Source organism: Aedes albopictus, chromosome 1 (assembly GCF_035046485.1).
Source record: "Aedes albopictus strain Foshan chromosome 1, AalbF5, whole genome shotgun sequence".
Taxonomy (NCBI): Eukaryota; Metazoa; Arthropoda; class Insecta; order Diptera; family Culicidae; genus Aedes; species Aedes albopictus.
Genome location: NC_085136.1, coordinates 168,728,358 through 168,746,112, shown reverse-complemented (window position 1 = coordinate 168,746,112; position 17,755 = coordinate 168,728,358). Strand labels below are relative to the sequence as shown.

Below are 17,755 nucleotides of genomic sequence, written 5' to 3'. Positions count from 1 at the left end.
AAGCAATACCTTTGATATGGACGAAAGTTTACGGATGGGAGGGTAAGATGGCCAAAATTTGGTCTATGTGGTTTATGAACAGTCCCTGGGCAGATAGTACGCCGTTTGCCGGGACGGGACAGCTAGTGAATGATAATTGTAAATGGTGAAACACTGAATGAAAGTGATAAATACTACGGAAAAATAGAAAGAAAACATTCCTTCAGTTAAAGTCTCTATTGTTTCTGTGAGTGGCATTTAAATAAAGCGATATAAAATTAAAACGTTGCACAGCTGTTCACAAATATTTTGACCACGTTAGCGATGGATTGTTTCCAAAAAAGGCACCTACCAAAATAGCTCCAGTTCATCTTAACCCATTTTTTGTCGAAGCTTTTTGATGAAATCTTTTGCTTGCTTGTCACCTTGGCGATATTCCAAAGCCCGCACACAATCCGTATCTGTAAGATTGAAAATCAGTAGAAGCTTTGCACTTAAACTCTCCAGTTTTGTTTGTATCAATTACCTAATCGATGCGGCCGCGTCAGTTTTAAATGCTTCTGTTCGATTTTGCCGCTCTCGCCGGAAATGTCCGCAATGTCGTTGAAACTTAAGTAACACTCGGCCAGATATTGGTTGGACATTCCAAACAGGTCCTTGTCCTTCACGCTGAACAAAATGACCGCATCCTTGATGGCCCGTTGCTCCGGGGTGAATGTGCTGTGGCGAAAGAGAACGAATTGATCAAGATGTTCATAAAAAATAACTAAAGGATACTCACACAACAAACTTCTCGTCATACAGCGGGAACAGCGTTTTCGACTGAGTGTTGGTGCGCGGTTTGGTAACCCCGACGAACCGTTCCTCCGGTATGAAATGCACCCGCACAAACGAGTCACACGTCCCGTTCGAGTCCATTGGCTTAAGGTTGCGTGCATTCATGATTTCCAGCTCTAGCACGTTGTTTTTGAAGAAGCACTGCACCGTGAGCATTCCGAAGACGGCGTCCTCTTCGGCCTGTTCCTGTTCCGTCAGCCGGTCGATGTAATACTGATGAATGAGATCGGTCGTCTCGTAGCCATGCAACTGCAGCAGCCGTTCGATGTGATCCAGGGTGTCCCGGTCGGAAGCGTTCTGGGACTCACGGTTTTCTGCGCTTTTGAAGTTCTGAACCATGATGTGCAACGTGTCGCGCAGGTTGGCGAAAAATGCGGGTGGACGGCGTTTCTGGAAGGAGGGGCAAAGGATGTTCAGCGAAATTTTCCAACTTATTGAACCAAAAGATTGCATCGAATAAACGGAAGAATCGCAAAGCAATCTGATTTGCAGACCGTCTCAATTTAACCACCAGGATGCTAAGGTCGGTTTGGCCTGTCTTACCGTGTGGAGCCCGCAACCTTAAAAAAGAATGGGTAACTGTCCCCGATAAATATTTGGTCCTGAACTAACAGGTAAGTGTAAGTTGACTTCTGTATACCTGCGCGCCTGTTTTGTAAATTAAGAACGGCTTACAACAGTGCAGTGTCTGCTCCCCACGTTCCCGAACACTGTGGTCATCCGTCTAGGTAATGTCAGGCCCTGGTAGCAAGCCATAAAATGAATTGTACTCGAGACGGCAACCGAGCACCCCAACAAAACCCAGGCTTTCCCAGCGAGCCTCGAGAGTGCATCACCACACTCGGACATGCAAAAGGTCTTCGAGAAGCTGTATCCGACAACAAAAAGAGAACCGCCCGTCCCCTGACACAGGAAGAGAAGGTTTCAGCGGACCGACGAAAGGAGGAGCGGTGAAGGTGGCTCCAAAGAGGAAGAAGTGGGAGCCGTTGTCTGTTGTAGAGGGCGAACGCAAGGAAGTTAGGCAGAACGATGTTAGAAAGGGAACGTAGGAAGCCAGGAGGAAGTAGAATAAAAATGTAAGAATGTATACGAGACTAAGAATAGAGGTAGTTTTCTTAGCCGATGTATAAGTGTGAATATCACGAGCGTTTTGCCGACCCTTAGGCTTGAAGACGGTGGTATTACCTAAGCTGGGAGTAACACAACCCTCATTTAGTTATAGGTAAACGAAACAGTGTGACCGAGATGACAGATCCTAACGAAATGCCGTTCTCGCGAAATCTCGGGGTGGAGCACCTTTGTTTAAACTTGAAAACTGCGGTTATGTTGGGAGTTATCTACGTAGTTTCCTAAGGGTTATACAAAAATTTTAATTTAACTGTACTTACATCAAGATTACTCTGAATCAGGTCATATAAAATCGTGGTTAGTTCACCCCAGATGGCATCCAACACTCGCTCGAAGTTTATTTCGTTCAGTTCACTGTTCAAGGTCGAAAGGGAATCCTCCATGTACATCATCAACCGATCCATCGAGTTGGAGTCCTGTTGAAGCAGCTCGGCACCTTCCACCAAAAAGCGTCGCATGGCCGGAGCCATCTTCTTCGCCAGCTTCTCAACCAAATCGATAATTTTGTTCTTCTCGGTATCGACAGCATTCTCCAGCACGGCACGTAGTGTTTGAGCGCATCGTTCCGCCTCGGACGAACTTTGAATGTTCGATAGCCGAGTGATGATGTCGTCCACGCCTAGTTCTGCTGCGAATGGTTTCAAGCTTTGCCGAATGTAATCGATATTGTTGATAGCCAGACACCACTCTGTAGTGACCTCAAACTTCCTCTCGTAAACATTTTCTATCAAGCCAAGGTTTTCCACTCGGGTGGACATTCGATCGGCATAGAAGACGCAGCAGCGACAAATGTCCTGAAATAAAGAAAACCATTTAGCACCTGTATGTTCAAGTCTGCCCTAGACAACTTACGTCGACAATTTTCGCCACGAAGATGTACGCTCCCTCCACATCTGGCCAATCTAACTGTTGCCAGAAGATCTTAATTTGGTAGAAGATCGCCAGCGTGTCTACCGCTGAGGAGGAATACTTGACCGTTTCGTCCACCGGTTGCAGCTTATCCAGCTCGATCGCCTTATGAATTCGCATCAGCGCCTTGTACACGGAGATATCCAACCAGTGCGTCACACCAGCTGTGAACCAATTGTGATACTCATCGATGGCAAAGCCGGATTCCCCCGGACTCAACGCCGGTCCAAGCTGAGAGAAACGTTTCAGCACCAGGTATAACTCGAACAAGGTTGTTCCCATGTTGATGTCTTCGTACTCCATGAGAGTTGTGTTGGACTCGGGAATGTCGATACGCTTTAAAGCTCGGCAGATTTCCTCCACGCAAGGTTTGATTAGTTCGGCAAGCTTCAGTTCATGCGTTATGTAGAGTTCTTTGGTGTACTGGAAGTGTAGAATTCTGAAACGAATGTTAAACTGGTTATGAGCATCTACAACCAACTAACAGTTTCGGTTACTTACTCTTGAAACAGCTTATCGTAATGTTCAATTGATCGCTGGATGTCTGATCGTACCAACTGAATGATCTTAATCAAGTTCTGCAGCCGATCTTCATCTAAGCCAGATTCCACAAAGTGGCCTTCCTTGATACTGTTGAACCAGTCTTCAGCACCGCTCGCAACAGCACTGGCCACTGCTTCACGAATATCCCAGTTGGGATCGGCGGTGTTCGACCGGATCCAACTGTATTGTTGCAGCGGAAACAGATCGGTACCCTCCGGAGGCTCCAGCATCGACACCTTCGCAATGATGTTCAACGCATCCGTGAGCATTTTGACCACCAGCTTGTCACCTGCGGTTTTCTTTCGTAATTTTCGGATTACGGAAAAACAGGACGGAAGAAGTTTTTTGGTAGCATCCCAGAACAGTTTCAGTTCATCATCGGAAACAGCCTTCAACTGAATGGCGCGGACAACTTTGTCCAGTATACCGTCGAACAGCCCGAACGAGAGCGGATGGTCGGTGTGGATGGCGGTGTAGACTGACCATTGGATAAAGGCACCTGCGGTCGTAGAGAGACTGCTTTGGGCGGAGTGTTGCGTGAGCACGTACTCACCTTGGGTGGTGAACTTCCCGGACCACCAGTACGGTGCCACTTTCGAGGTTTCCAGCTCATGCAGGAGAAGGATTCTAAGCAGGTGTCGGTGCTCTTGGGCTGCAACCTGATTGTTTTTCTGTGAGCTAAAGTTCAGTCTTATTCTTATCGTTCCCTGGCGCTTGAGTTTGTTTTTCTTGTCGAGGTTGTACCACATCACCAAACCGGATGCGGGTATGGACTAGAAAAAGAAGTTAGGACATAAAATGCAAGATTTAGTACATCACTCGTAAATGGGCAGTTTACAAACGCATCAATTGTTCATGGACATGAGATGGGTAACTCGAAAGAGGAGCACTTCAGCAATTATATGTACAGATACCAGAAAGGTCTTAACCCTCTTAAGATCTAGGCACACTACGATGACGTGGTGCATGCAGGCCCAGATTAAGGATTGTGGGGGCCCGGGACCCGAGCGGTTGTGGAGGCTCCTCGGAGGTACAAATGCGATGAGCAATACAGTTTTTATTTGTTTTAAAGCAGTACTTGATCCAAAAATGGTTTTTGTGGGGGTCCCTAAAATGTGGGGGCCCGGGGCCCTGCCCACCCCTTTAGATTCGGCCCTGGGTGCATGTTTAGCGAGCCTAACTGGGTCATATTGACCCCATGAGTGGAATACCTTCTACCTTGTGGATCCAGTTGTACAGCCCACACTCCGGAAGCACTTATGATGAAAACCCACCCAGCTTAGGATTATTTCTTAACCCTCAAGCAGTCGCGTCTTCTACGACACCACGATCACGTTGTGTACCACAAGCGTGCATCTTTCATGTTGCGTTTACTCATTATACGAGTATACGCTCCCGGGTTAAGCTAGCCTTATCGACACATCAGTGTTGGCTAATCACTTTGGCGCTTGCCCCCAGCAGGTGACCGTGCTCCTGGTGTCCAAGTACCTCAAACTGGAAAGGCCTAGGCGTGGCGGAGGCACAGCGACGTGGCATCGCTTCCAAAACTGCCACAGCTCAGCAAGTGATACCTTGGGCACATCAGCAACGATGCCAGTAAGTTCCTGATTATGGTATACTTGTTAATACACTGGAATTGACAACTTAATGGCAAGTACACTTTTAATTGACCATGCTCGAAGAAAGCAGGCAGCAACGGCTTATATAAATATATATCAGTGGGCGAAGTAAAATCAACAAGTAACTTAACCCTAGTAAGATGTTAGGGTCAATATGACCCAGATGGGCACGCCGAACGTGCACTACGTCATCTTGGGTCGAAAAACCTAGCATCCTAGGAAGGTAAAGCAAAGCTTGCTGGAACTCCGCAAGTCAGTGGCTTCAGCCAAAAAGGCACAGGACAGGACCTTTTGACTGCAGAGGAAAGTACAATTGACACACGAAAGTAAGAGAGGCGCCTCCCCGCTTGATGAGATTACCGACGCCAAGGAACTCGCAGACGTCTTTAAGCATAAGTGCGAGATAGGTGCAACAAATGCATTAATTCGCCTGGGAAGCACTCAGATCGTCGCGGTTAAGCGCTCAGTAGGGGGAATTACTAGTCAGTGAATCCGCTCAGTAGCTAGGAGCCGCCCGAAACGTGATTTAAGTGCTTTGAACAAATCTTGGCAGTGTAAAGGCGCCGATAGCTCCCAGTGGAGAGGAATTACAAATCGGCCGCAGTCGGGCAATTTGAGAACTCCACAGAACGTGAGAGTGTAAGCACCCCGATAGGAGTAAACTTTGCATGAAGTGCGGAGAAGAGGGGTCACCTCACCAACGAGTGCAAATTGGCAACAAAATGCCTGATTTGCGCGGACCTGGGCCATGCGACGGATGGGACTAAATGCCCAGGCACGTGTGGGAGACACAACAGCCGACAATAATACAAGTTACACAGCTCAACCTAAACCACTGTCAGGCCGTACTCCCCACATCCTACCTAAGATCTAAAGAAGGATGCAAAGAGTCCGATGACAAATGAGGAACTCGTCATAACATTGAAGCCACTTAAGATAAACTAAGCACCAGATCCCCATAGTATAACCATCAAGGTGTCCATCAAAGTTCACCCTGACATGTTCAGGATGGCTATGGAGAAATTCCTGGAGAGAGGCAAGTTTCTGGAGAGGTGGACGGTATATACCGAGAGGACAAATGACTCTGGGCTTTCAGACAATCTAAGGGTGCTTTCGGGAAGGACGGTCGTCAGTGGTCGATATCAGGTCAGTGACCAAAACTGGCCGAGGTGACGCTCTAAAAGAAGCGATGGGGAATCCACTACTGCGCGGTTGTGACACTAGACCTGAAGAACGTATCAAACATGTTAGCCATTCCGCCATCGAGAGTGCCATTCCCTTCTTTGGAATCCCGAAAAGTCTTTGCGGATCTTAGAGAGCTATTTCCGGTACATGAAGTACGATGAATTATTTAGGCTTGTACTACCATTGGGCGTAAAGCTGAATAACTTTGCCGACACCATCACGCTTGTGGTAAATGATGAATCGATAGAGAAGGTTGAGTTAACTACTGCGCACTCGATCGCTCGATTGAGATAGCTTGAAGTACCTCTTTACGAAACGGAAGTAATGGTGGTGAATGACCGCAATATGCTAATTAGCTAATTAGCATTCAACTCCAGAGTACTCTGGAGCAGCTAGGACTCATGATCGAAGACAAGCTCAACTTTGCCAATCAATCGAAACACACCTGCAAACGGCATCGCGTCATTCTTAGTTGTACCTGAATGCAGAATACATACTACGATATGCCGCCGCTGTGTAGTCGAGTGCTGCAGCGGTTACACGAGCGTGGAGTGACCACAGAGCACCCACAGGTTGATGTGCCTCAGGGTTGCTAGCGCATACCACAACATCTCAAAAGACGTGGTATGTGTGCTAGCAAGCATGATGCCCATAGCGCTAGTCGTAGCATAAGAAGATCAGGTGCGCTGGTTTTGTTTACGAAGAGATTTGTGCGCTTGAAATCGTGAGTAAGTGCCAAAGTTGGCCATTTTGGGATTCCAACAAGTCTGTCCTTAAATCATCGTATAATAACCTTACCTTCAGCGGTATACTGGCACGGCCAATCAGTTCGTTGTCGTGCTTCCCAGTGGATGCCGTAACTGCTATTTCCTTCATCAGCTTTCGCAGCCCGCGCACGCCCTTCACATCGAATACCTTGTTCATCTTCTCCTTGACCGTTTCGGCTGGATCGAAGTCCCAAACCTCTACAATCAGATTGGCATCGTTAGCGTTCTCATCGATGGGCCTAAAAAGTGAAGCATTCATTATTTCTTGAATATCTTGGATTATACGCAAACTTACAGTGAGAAATGCTCCTCCCAAAGCGGATCCAGAGTGGCGGACTTCACCGAGGTGTTGTACCGATGGGTAGGATTCGAAGCGATGTACATGGTGACAAAGGGATCCGACAGTCCGTTGGAGTCCTTGGGTTCCAGCTCTTTGGCTTCGATCACCTCCACGTTGAGGCAAATCTCCGGTGGTTCCTTATTGCGGGCCACCCTGAGGATTTCCTCGTGCTTTTCGTTGGAAATTTTAAATGCATCCTGAACATAGTGGACCAAACTGTCTTCGGTCAGCTCTTCGTCATCACAGCCAATGTTGTTGAAGATTTCGAATAGGACTTCTTCGTACAGCTCCTCTATCTGTTGCGGAAGTGATAAAATGTTAAAATTGATTCGAACTGAAAGTATGTTATAATCTGAATAAATGCAAATGTCCTGTAAGGTTGCCTGTTCTACTTTGCCAGATAGTTACTGCCCTTGTAACAATGTAGAAAAAGCAGCCCTACAGCAATTGTAAAAATACATCTGTTCATATGGAAAGAAACCATTGCCTACAGTCATCGAGTGCATGATCATATTAGCCTGCCGGTCCATTTCCTCCTTTCGGACCCCGCGGAACTGGTTGCGACGGACGGTGCCCCTGCCGTTGTTCACCGTCGGAATCGGAAGCATACTGTACAGATCTTTCTGCTGTTTTCGCGAGTCGTACAGCCCTTCAACCCGGGCGACGGACTTCGATCGTTGTTTTTGCCGTTCGCGAAAGGATTTGGAAAACCGGAGCGTCCCAAACTTGATGTTGATCTTGTGGTTGGAGCTGAAGCCACCACCGCCGAGGAGGCGTGGCAACGAATAGGTGCTCATGGTGTGTCTTTTGTCGTCGAGTTGTTGCTTCAATTGAAGCGTTGAGATTGAGTCCGCAAGTACGTCGTCGATTGAACAGATTTTTACTTGCTTATTCTAGATTTCGCTGCATGGCGGAAGGGTCCTGATTGGTTGAGGAACACAACGTTACTACGAAATTGATTTAAAGTTCGGCGCGAATAGATGTTCTGAACGACAAACATTTTCTGATTTATTTTAAGTGGCGTGTACTTGAGATCTTTCAAGAGTAACATTCATCAAATCACATACAAGTAATCACTTGAACATCCAGCAGACATTTGAGGTGCATTGAATAATCACTAGGTAAGTACAACCAAACCAGCAGAAATAGGATTCAAAACTATATACCAACTGACTGCAACAGATGTGAAATTGGAGTTAAAATTGTGACGTACATGCAGATATGGAACAAAAGTGTGAGCACTCTGGGACCGATTAAACGACGATTGTTGTATTCAGAGCAGGGAAACAGATATCGAGGATGGATAACAAATGCTACCATTCATAGACTAAATTTATTCCCTGTGTTTCAGGAATAATGGGCGATAGCGTTGAGAAATTGATCAAGCACCTTATTTAATTAGTCTTACTAGTGCTTTTTCATCTCCGCAGCTTCCACAGCTTTACCCGTAAGTATCTTTATCAAAGCTTTCAGTTTGTGCATTCAAATTTTGTGTACCAGAAGCCGGTTTTAAAGCTTATCTTTCAAGTTGCCATGTACACTGCTGTTCTACGCATAATTGTCCGATTTTAATAGGGATTCCCATAGAACGGTTATTGAAATTTTATTCAACCTGGTGTGATAGAGTGAATGCATTTCAGGTAGAAAACTTGGGATCGAATGCCTCTCTAAACAAACACGATATGATTAGTTAGCCATTAGTTCTGAGATGAATCGGCCTAGGGTGAAACATAAATAAGAACCATATGATTGTTTTTCCAGCAGGCTTAAATGAAGCCTAATACGCGCATATTTACCATATGCATGGTTACATCTTTACACACTTTTGGGTATAAAAAACACACGTGGATCCGCGGGCGTATGGTGGAATGCTTCAACATGGTGCTAGAAGACCGCAAGCAGCTACCAAGATTAATTACACTAGGGGTATTATTCATCTTCTGCCGAAGGACCTAAACACAGCTGATCCAGCAAAGCACAGATCAACAACTTGCCTTTCGAGTCAAGGTGCTGTCGCGTCGTCGGTAAGAGCGAGGAAGTTACAAGACCACTGTGATGCCAACAATGTCATGCCTGAAGAACAAAAAGGGTGTCGTAAAAACACGTAAGGCTGCAAAACCAAGATCATCATAGATGCAGTCATTGTGAATCAAGTCACCGAAAAGCAGAGGAGCCTGAGAATGGCGTACATCGATTACAAAAAGCGTACGACTCAGTACCGCACTCGTACCTTCTCAACAGCTTAGTCGCCGGCTAAGAAAAGGATTACTAACCCCAATTCAAAGTATCTAGCGACCCGTGCCGAGTAATGAGTGGTCGAGGGGGTGAAAAAGATGCTCGATCGTTAACGAAGCCTATGCGATACCTGGGCACCCGCACAGTATTTCGACCCTGATCGCGTTTTTACAGACGTGGTGGACCTCATTTCCCGTACGACTCGTGGGATTTAAACATGAAGACTAATAATCAAAAAAAAAAATCAAAACGTAGGAGGTAGTGGTAGTGGCGATGCTACCCCTTTGCAAGGAGTGGGTTTCCAAGTAACATTTTTTAATCAATATACTAGAAAACCACCATAAAACCAAAATAAAAGGCATAAGGATTTATGCCGGTTCTCAAAACCTCTACAAGCCAAACTGGTTATCAAAATGTTACTTGGGTTGGCGTGGTCTCCGATAAGGAGAAGCGAGGACGTAGGTGCGGGAAGCTGCGCACGCAGCTCCAGCGTGAGAGCTCCGGTCCACTCCCCGGCAAGCCAGGCGGTGGTGATACTAGAGGGAGCGTGGATGTTGATGGCCATCAACCAAAAAAAAAAAAGAGAAGGGCTGCCCGCAATTGAGGTGGCTGAGCAGCAGCTCGGCAAGATCATCGACTTTGCGTTCACGAAGTCCAACATTAGCAAGGACCTGAAAACGGCCCTGTTGCGACTTTGTATCGATTTACACTATGCCAAGCAGAAACACGTAAGACTCGTGAAGGCTGCAGCAATGGTGGAACCTGTGATAGAAAAAGATACGAAGTCTACCCAGACGGAGGCCTTTGCATTCGCAGATAGTCCAAAAGGTGTGGTGGATGTGATTGCTCATGTTAAGCACTCGCAGAAGCGAGCGAGGTAGCCGTCAGGTGAGGAGCTGTCTGGTGGTGTCCGCAAAGACAGGCGAATACTTTCCCCGAAGGTCGGCAGTAATGCCGGCAAGTCGGACCCCAGCCAGGTGTCCAGGAAAGCTGGGAAGGATGGACCTGAAAAGGCTGGCCCGTCCCGGAATGATGGGAAAAGAGGTTGCGACCGTTGGTAAGCCCTCAGCATCCACAGAGTAGGGTACAGAGTAGTATGAACCAAGGGAAGGACCCCCCTTCAACGAAGGTAGAGCGAAAGAAGAAGAAGTCAGTGCCGCAGGTAGCAGTAGCTAGGGACACCAAAGCGTAAGAGGTCCTTGGCGAAGGGGTAGAGGTGAGGGCTCTTACACAAGAGGCGTCTCTGAAGGTGAAAAACCTTGACGAGGTCACCGAAGTGGAAGAGCTCCTCACGGCACTGAGGCAACAGTGCGACATATCGCAGCCGTTAGGCTACGGAAGGGGCCAGCAGGAACACAGAAAGCTTTGGTTCAGCTACCTGTGGCGGACGTCAAAATGTCCGTTAAAGTAGGGAGAATCAAGGTAGGCTGGTACGTATGTCATCTGACCGTCCACGAGCCACCGGAGGTTTGTTTCAGGCTTGTGGAACCAGGACACGAGTCATGGGACTGCAAAGGCCCTGACAGAAGCAAACGCAAACTGTGTAGGAGATGCGGCGCCGAAAGCCATAAGGCACAAGGCTGCACGAGTCCACCCATTTGTCTGATCTGTACCGGGATATCCGAGAACAACAGGCACACAAAGGGTGATCCAAGGAGCCCAGCATTCAAGAAGGTCGCAGTTAACAAATCACAGTGCAGGTAACGCAGCTGAACCTGTACCACTGTGACGCGGCTCAGTAACTGCTTTGTCAGGCGGTTTCTGAGTGGGAGACGGATATCGCCATCATAGCGGACCTATACCGAATACCCGCCGGGAACGACAATTGGGTCACGGATAGGTCCAGAAAAATGGCGGCGATATGGACGACGGGAAAATATTTCGTCCAGGAGTTGGTGTCTACTACCTATGAGGGCTTCGTGGTCGCCAAAGTATACGGGGTCTTCTTCTGTAGCTGTTATGTGCCTCCGCAGTGGCCGATCGAGCATTTTACGCAGATGCTGGACTGTATAAAGACCGTACTAACAGGGCGAATATCGGTGATAATAGAGGGTGACTTTAATGCCTGGGCCGTGGAATGGGGAAGCCTGCAAGAGACACTGGCCATACTAGATGTCGACCTGGCTAATGTCGGTACCAAGAGTAACTTTAGTCGGAACGGTGCGGAGTCGATTATTGACGTTACATTTTGTAGTCCTGGCCTAACAAGAAGTTCGAACTGGAGAGTAGACGATAGCTACACTCACAGCGATTACCTGGCGGTTCGCAACAGGATCGCCTACAACAACAGTAAGCAGCGGGTAGAAGAAGAGGCGGCTAAGCCAAGGCCAAGCCCTCGCAAGAGCAAGACATCATACTTCGACAAAGGGATATTTATGAAGGCGCTCCGTCGTGAGCGGAACCTACTTGGTTTAGACGGCGACGAGTTGGTAGCGGTGCTCTCGCGTGTGTGCGATGTGACCATGACTAGGCGAGTCCACCCTAGAAATGGGAGACCACCGGCTTACTGGTGGACTCAAGCGATTCCGGACCTGCGCCGCGCCTGCATACGGGCTAAGCGGCACATGCAGCGAGCACTATCTGAGAACGAAAAGAACGGCGGGTGGTGTTTTCCGTTGCAAGAGCCGCGCTGAACACCGAGATAAGGGCAAGAAAAAAGGCCTACTTTGTCAGAGTGCAAATACGAAACCATGGGGTGGTGCCTACAGGATCGTGATGGTCAAGACGAGAGGTGTAAAGGTTCCTACAGAGAAATCTCCAGAGATATTGGAGGGCATCATCGAGGGGCGTTTTCCGCGTCAAGGTAATAGTCGGCATATAGGGTTGATCGACACGGCGGGGAAGGATTTTCGAAAAGATTATCCTCAATAGAATGTTAAGGTGCACCGAGGATGTAAGTAATGATCTCTCGAGTAACCAGTACGGCTTCCGGAAGGGGAAGTCGACCATGAAGCTATCCTGTCGGTTACAAAAACCGCCGAGATAACGCTCCAGCATAAAAGAAGGGGAATTCGCTACTGTTCAGAAGTGACTCTGGATGTAAGGAACGCGTTAAATGGCGCCAGTTGGCTGGCTATTACCGATGCGCTTCTGTATCTCGGGATACCTGGGTAACTGTACAAGATTCTTTGAAGATACTTCGTTTACTTGATAAACAATTAAAAGAAAATCGCTCAATTCGGTTCACTGGTTTCTGAAATATGACATTTCAAAAATTAGTTGTCTAAAAAATAGTGTTTTACGAGAGTGGTTCTATCTTTGCGAAAGAGTAACCAATCGAACTCAAATTTGTACCAATCATGCACTGAAAAAATAAATCACATATTCAATGGAAAATTTCCATTAGTTTAGCTATATAACTGTTACTAAATGTTCCGATGAAAATTTCTTCGGAAATATCACATGAAATCAATACGGTATATGGAAAACATTGGGAAATCACATAGCTTCTATTAGAAAATCACAGAACTTCACAAAATCTATGTGATATCTCCATATAATTCAATGGATACGAGTCCATGTGAAAATCAGATAAAAACAATGTGAAAACTTTTTTTCAGTGTGCACATATAATAGGATGACAAACAGTGAAAATTTAAGAATTTTTGATGCACTCTATGAAAAGTTACAGCATGTTGATTTTTTTTGGGAGAGAAAAAAAGTTGCCTATCCCAAACATTTTGGCCACCCCCTGTATCTTCGCCGAAGTCAAGTAGTTGATGTCAGCTGTTTCCCCATCAACAAGCAGCAGGAGTTTCGGAATTTGGTTGAAGGCGAATCGTACAAATATCTCGGCTTCTTGTAAATTAGATGTATTCGCCTCACTTGAACAGCAAGTTTTTGCATCGTGTAAACTGTGTTCTAAGGAGCTTTCCGTCAGCCAACAAGGCAACAAGGAGAAAACGATCAAAACGTTTGTAGTGCCCCTGTTGACCTACAGCTTTGGGGTGGTAAAGTGGAACGAGACTGCCCTCGCTGCGCAAGGGGTAGAGGCGTCACCGATATCGAGGCACTATGTGTCTTCCAGATCCAACAGTTGCGGGCATACTTTGCAGAAATGCAGAACCGCCACGAAATGTACCGCACTGTATGTGAAGCTGATCACGGTTATATTGCCCTGCATCTGGCGCAGGAGGATTACCAACTGAATTGTGACATCAAGACCGTCGACGAGATGATCATAACGTGGAAGCAGAAGGAGTTGCATGGGACACACCGCACTCCCCATCAACTAGGGCTAGAGCACATCGGCGGCGTCGAACGCCTGACTGGTGCGGAGTGACCTCTTCTCGGAAAAAGAAGGTTTTAGGATAGTCAGTCGAGACTGGGTAATTGCGAATTACCAGTGCAGTGGTACGACGGCCGTCAGACAACTGACCATATGAACAATCCTCCAGAAATGCCATGAATACCAGATCCCAAAGCATCCCTGATAGACAAGTGATGCTTTGGGACCTGGCATACGACAGTGTCGACCGCACAGAACTTCGAAAACTCATGGAAGAAAACGGCTTTCCTGGGAAGTGACAGTCGGAGACTGATGACTGACAACATTGTAAGTCGTGAAATTCGAAGGTGCATCAGCAGTGGAAGTCATGCCTTCTACGAATTTCAGAAGAAACTACGGCCCGAAAAGATTGCAACAAATGCACCATGAACAAAACGCTAATGAGACCGCTGGTTCTCTACAGACACGATATATGGACCATTCTTGAGGAGGACCTGCAAGTACTCGGAGTTTTCGAGCGACGTGTGCTAAGGACGATCTTCAGCAATGTGTGTGGCGGCGAAGGATGATCCTTGGCTCGCTGAACTATACGGAGAATCCAGCATCTAGATGGTGGCTAAAACCGTAAGGATACAGTGGGTAAGGCATGTAGCAAGAATGCCGGACAACAACCCTGCAAAGTTGGTGCAACTGATCCAATTGCCACATAAAGGCGTGGAGTGCAAAGTGCAAGCGGAGTGTGATCTGGCGATCATTGAACTACTGAGGATGGAGTAAGGCAGCCGCAAGCCGTGTATTGTGGCGTACTATCAGAAGGCCGGCTCCAGAGGCACGTTATCCTCCATTTGTGACATTTGGCGACTGGCACAAAACCTTTTCAAAAGCTATTAGTCTTGGATACTCGCAACAGACTTGATTTGTTCTTTACAGAAAACTTGTTCTAGGAATATGATGATAAATTCAAACAGATAATCTGGAGAGATTTTGCTTTTAACACTCAAGAACTAGAATAGAAACAGATGTTTCAAATGTGATCATACATACTTTTCTAATTGAAACATTATGATTTATGTTGCGCTACTTGGCTTTGAACTTCAAACACAAGAATTTGTCTAGTTTATTAATATGCTCGATACTTTGCTCGAACTAAAGATCAACATTGGATTTCTCTTCTTGTTTCGAAATCAAAATATCTCACCATCCTGCAACATTCGGGAACGAACGTAACTCGAGCATACTTCTCAAATTTCCCTGCCATACCATATCACTTATCGTTGCTTGACCAGAATGTTTTCAATTACTCGTAGCCCGCTATTTATAGTCGATCTACACCTAATTTTTCACTTTTAATTTACACTTCTGAAAAAGGACTCGAGGTCAACAAACAACGGTCAAAGCAACGCAACGGCGTAACACAGGATAACCACTTTTTCACTCTAGACACACGACATAACTATTGTATGCGCCATCTCCGTCAAATTTCCATTACGGTGGTTAAATCTGCTTCCAAGTTTCACGTCAAACTAATTTGTTCTAAATTTATCCATCAACTGTCTTATAAGACGATTGCCGTTCAGAACATCTATTCCTGCGTGAAAAAAAAAGATTTTTTTCGGGTTCACTTGTTTTGAACTTTGACTGTATTAATTAAAAAAAATGACTCCGAAAATCAGGTAAAACCCAAAACACTGACCGATCGAAAAGGTCCGCCCGTCGTACTTGGACTGAAAAACTCGTACACTTTTATTTATAATTCACTACTCATTTTTCTGTTCCTTCGCGGCTCCTTGGCTCTATTTTCCCACGAAGTGACCGCCGCGCGCTCATTGAGCAGTTATTTTATTATTTTTATTTTCCTTACACCGTTCTCTCCTCAAAACTTAACACACATTTCAAGTTCAATACGACAAACCATTGAGGAGGAAAACTCTGCGATTTTTTTCGGTCTTTTTCTCACACTTTTCGTAGTAGGCCACGCTTTCTTCAGCACCTAGTGGACATCTCAATCGCAGCAGGCACATGTTCTCGTGTAAAGTAATGTGATGAAAAACGCGTCATAATATTACACATTCTAGACCGAACAGATCTTCACCAGATAAAGATCTTTGTCAACGGTCATCCGTCCTTTATTCTTAGCTTGTAATGATCGCGACTTTGTTTACATACGCACGCAGGATTGCCTCATTAAAAAGACACGACTTTTCACGCCGTAATTAATTGAACGACCTGCGAACTTACGCGATCTCGTAACCAATCAGTACCGATACTACCGAGGGAAAACACTTTTCCAACGGCTATTCTATATAGATCACGTAGAAGGCGAAGTCGGTGGGGAAATTTGCGAAAAGCATTAACGAAGACTATAAATAACATTCGGATGGACGGATGTTGCCGATTCCGAAGTAGGTGTACTCCCTCGGTCGGACGGACGGCGGCGGACGCTAGACGGCATGCTCCGTCATCGTCATCTGCTCGCGAGTTATAGTCCATCGGTAGAGTATAGGTAATGTCTCGTGCCATCGGATATTGGCAATCGAATTGTTCTGCACCATTCTTGTAATGTCGTTGGGCCAAAGTTTTTCGCTAGGCGAATCGGGAGAGATAAGAAGAGCCTGAATGAACAGGCTATTGACTAATGCTTATTATTTATGTTTCACTGTGCTCTGTTTATGTATTTAATTAGATTATTGATTCGTATCAGAGCAGAATATATTTCTAGAATTTGAGCCTTTTGAAAAATTTGAGCAAAGTTTTCAAAAAATTTTCGATGACAATTGTAGCAATACACAATTATTCAAATTCTTCAAAGTAATTCACACTGGTATTCATTGAGCTTTGGCAGATTATGTCAGAACATGGTTTTCCGATGAAACTAATTAGGCAGATCCGCTCAACGGTTCTTTCATATGGTAAAATTACATCGCATAGGATAAAAACCCATTATTGGAATTGAAGGAACATCTAATAGCTTATTTAATTATATTAACTCTTTAACTGACAGGTATTCCACTAGCACGTCCAGGTTCATCATTATGATTTCCCGCCCAGTTTTCACTACCATTTTTTGGTTAGCATCCCCCATTGCTGATTATTAGCGTACGAGCTACATGGTCGAAACATGCCGAGGAGACGCGGCTCACGAAGCGTCCGGGAGAGGCGGGCGAAAAGCTAAAGAGGTAGAAGGGTCGTCCAGCGCGAGTAACCAGGCTGCCAAGTCGAAAGTTGCGAAACGCGCAAGGGGCAAGGAAACCAAACCCCAACAGACCAATCCTTAGAAGAACAGTGGCCAACCGGACCAAGGGAAGGAGAACCCTAGGATTACAGTACACCGTGATCATCGGTGGAGACTTCAACGCATGCGCGATTGAGTGGGGTAGCCGCTCGACTCACGTGAGAGGCTGGGCTCTACTCGAAGCTATGGCTAGACTCAACGGTGATGTCGCGAACGTAGGCGACAAAAAAAAAACCTACAGTAGGAACGGTGCAGAGTCCATCATTGATGTGACCTTCTGGAGCCCGGGTCTAAGCCCTAGGTTTTATTTTTTATTTATTTGCCGTCTTTAGTTAGAAAACTACACAGACCGATACTTAATTCTATTTTTAAACTCTATTCTACTAACATTAAAATCAAATTCGTCATAAACAGCATTAAATAATTCACAAGACTTGTCCAGAGGATTATTACGTCCACGTTGCACTGGAGGGTCGACGAAGGATACCCACACAGTGACTATCTGGCGATTCGATACAGGGTGGTCATGCAGGAAGACGGCCACAGCCAAAGATAATCGACTATCATGGCTGACCTCACGCTTCGATAAGTCGGCATTTGTGGAGCCGTGAATGTACTGTGGGAGCCATGCATGTGACGCCGCAATGCCAAGGCGATCCATATCCAGAAATGGACGCAAATCGGTATACCGGTGGTGTCCACAAATCGCAGAACTGCACGCATCCTGCCTAAGAGCTAGAAGGAGGATGCAAA

The 17,755-nt window shown here is 46.2% G+C and overlaps 1 protein-coding gene across 12 annotated transcripts in view; it reads right to left on the bottom strand.

The window, feature by feature from the left end:
• Window positions 1-201: 201 nt before the first annotated feature.
• The window catches only part of LOC109412137 (protein unc-13 homolog 4B), a 381,313-nt gene continuing 363,759 nt past the window's right edge, over window positions 202-17,755 (bottom strand). For 11 of the 12 annotated variants that reach the window (XM_062845788.1, XM_062845790.1, XM_062845789.1 and 8 more), the window contains 8 exons: window positions 7,263-7,603; window positions 6,999-7,206; window positions 3,355-4,169; window positions 2,797-3,292; window positions 2,205-2,738; window positions 761-1,206; window positions 506-699; window positions 202-440 (listed from right to left, as the gene is read on the bottom strand). In XM_062845788.1, coding sequence (XP_062701772.1) covers window positions 352-440; window positions 506-699; window positions 761-1,206; window positions 2,205-2,738; window positions 2,797-3,292; window positions 3,355-4,169; window positions 6,999-7,206; window positions 7,263-7,603 — 3,123 coding nt within the window. In that variant the 3' untranslated portion in view covers window positions 202-351. Of the gene's footprint in view, window positions 441-505; window positions 700-760; window positions 1,207-2,204; window positions 2,739-2,796; window positions 3,293-3,354; window positions 4,170-6,998; window positions 7,207-7,262; window positions 7,604-7,798; window positions 8,229-15,463; window positions 16,046-17,755 lie in introns of those variants that run through there. The other variant, XM_019685782.3, reaches the window with a different exon arrangement.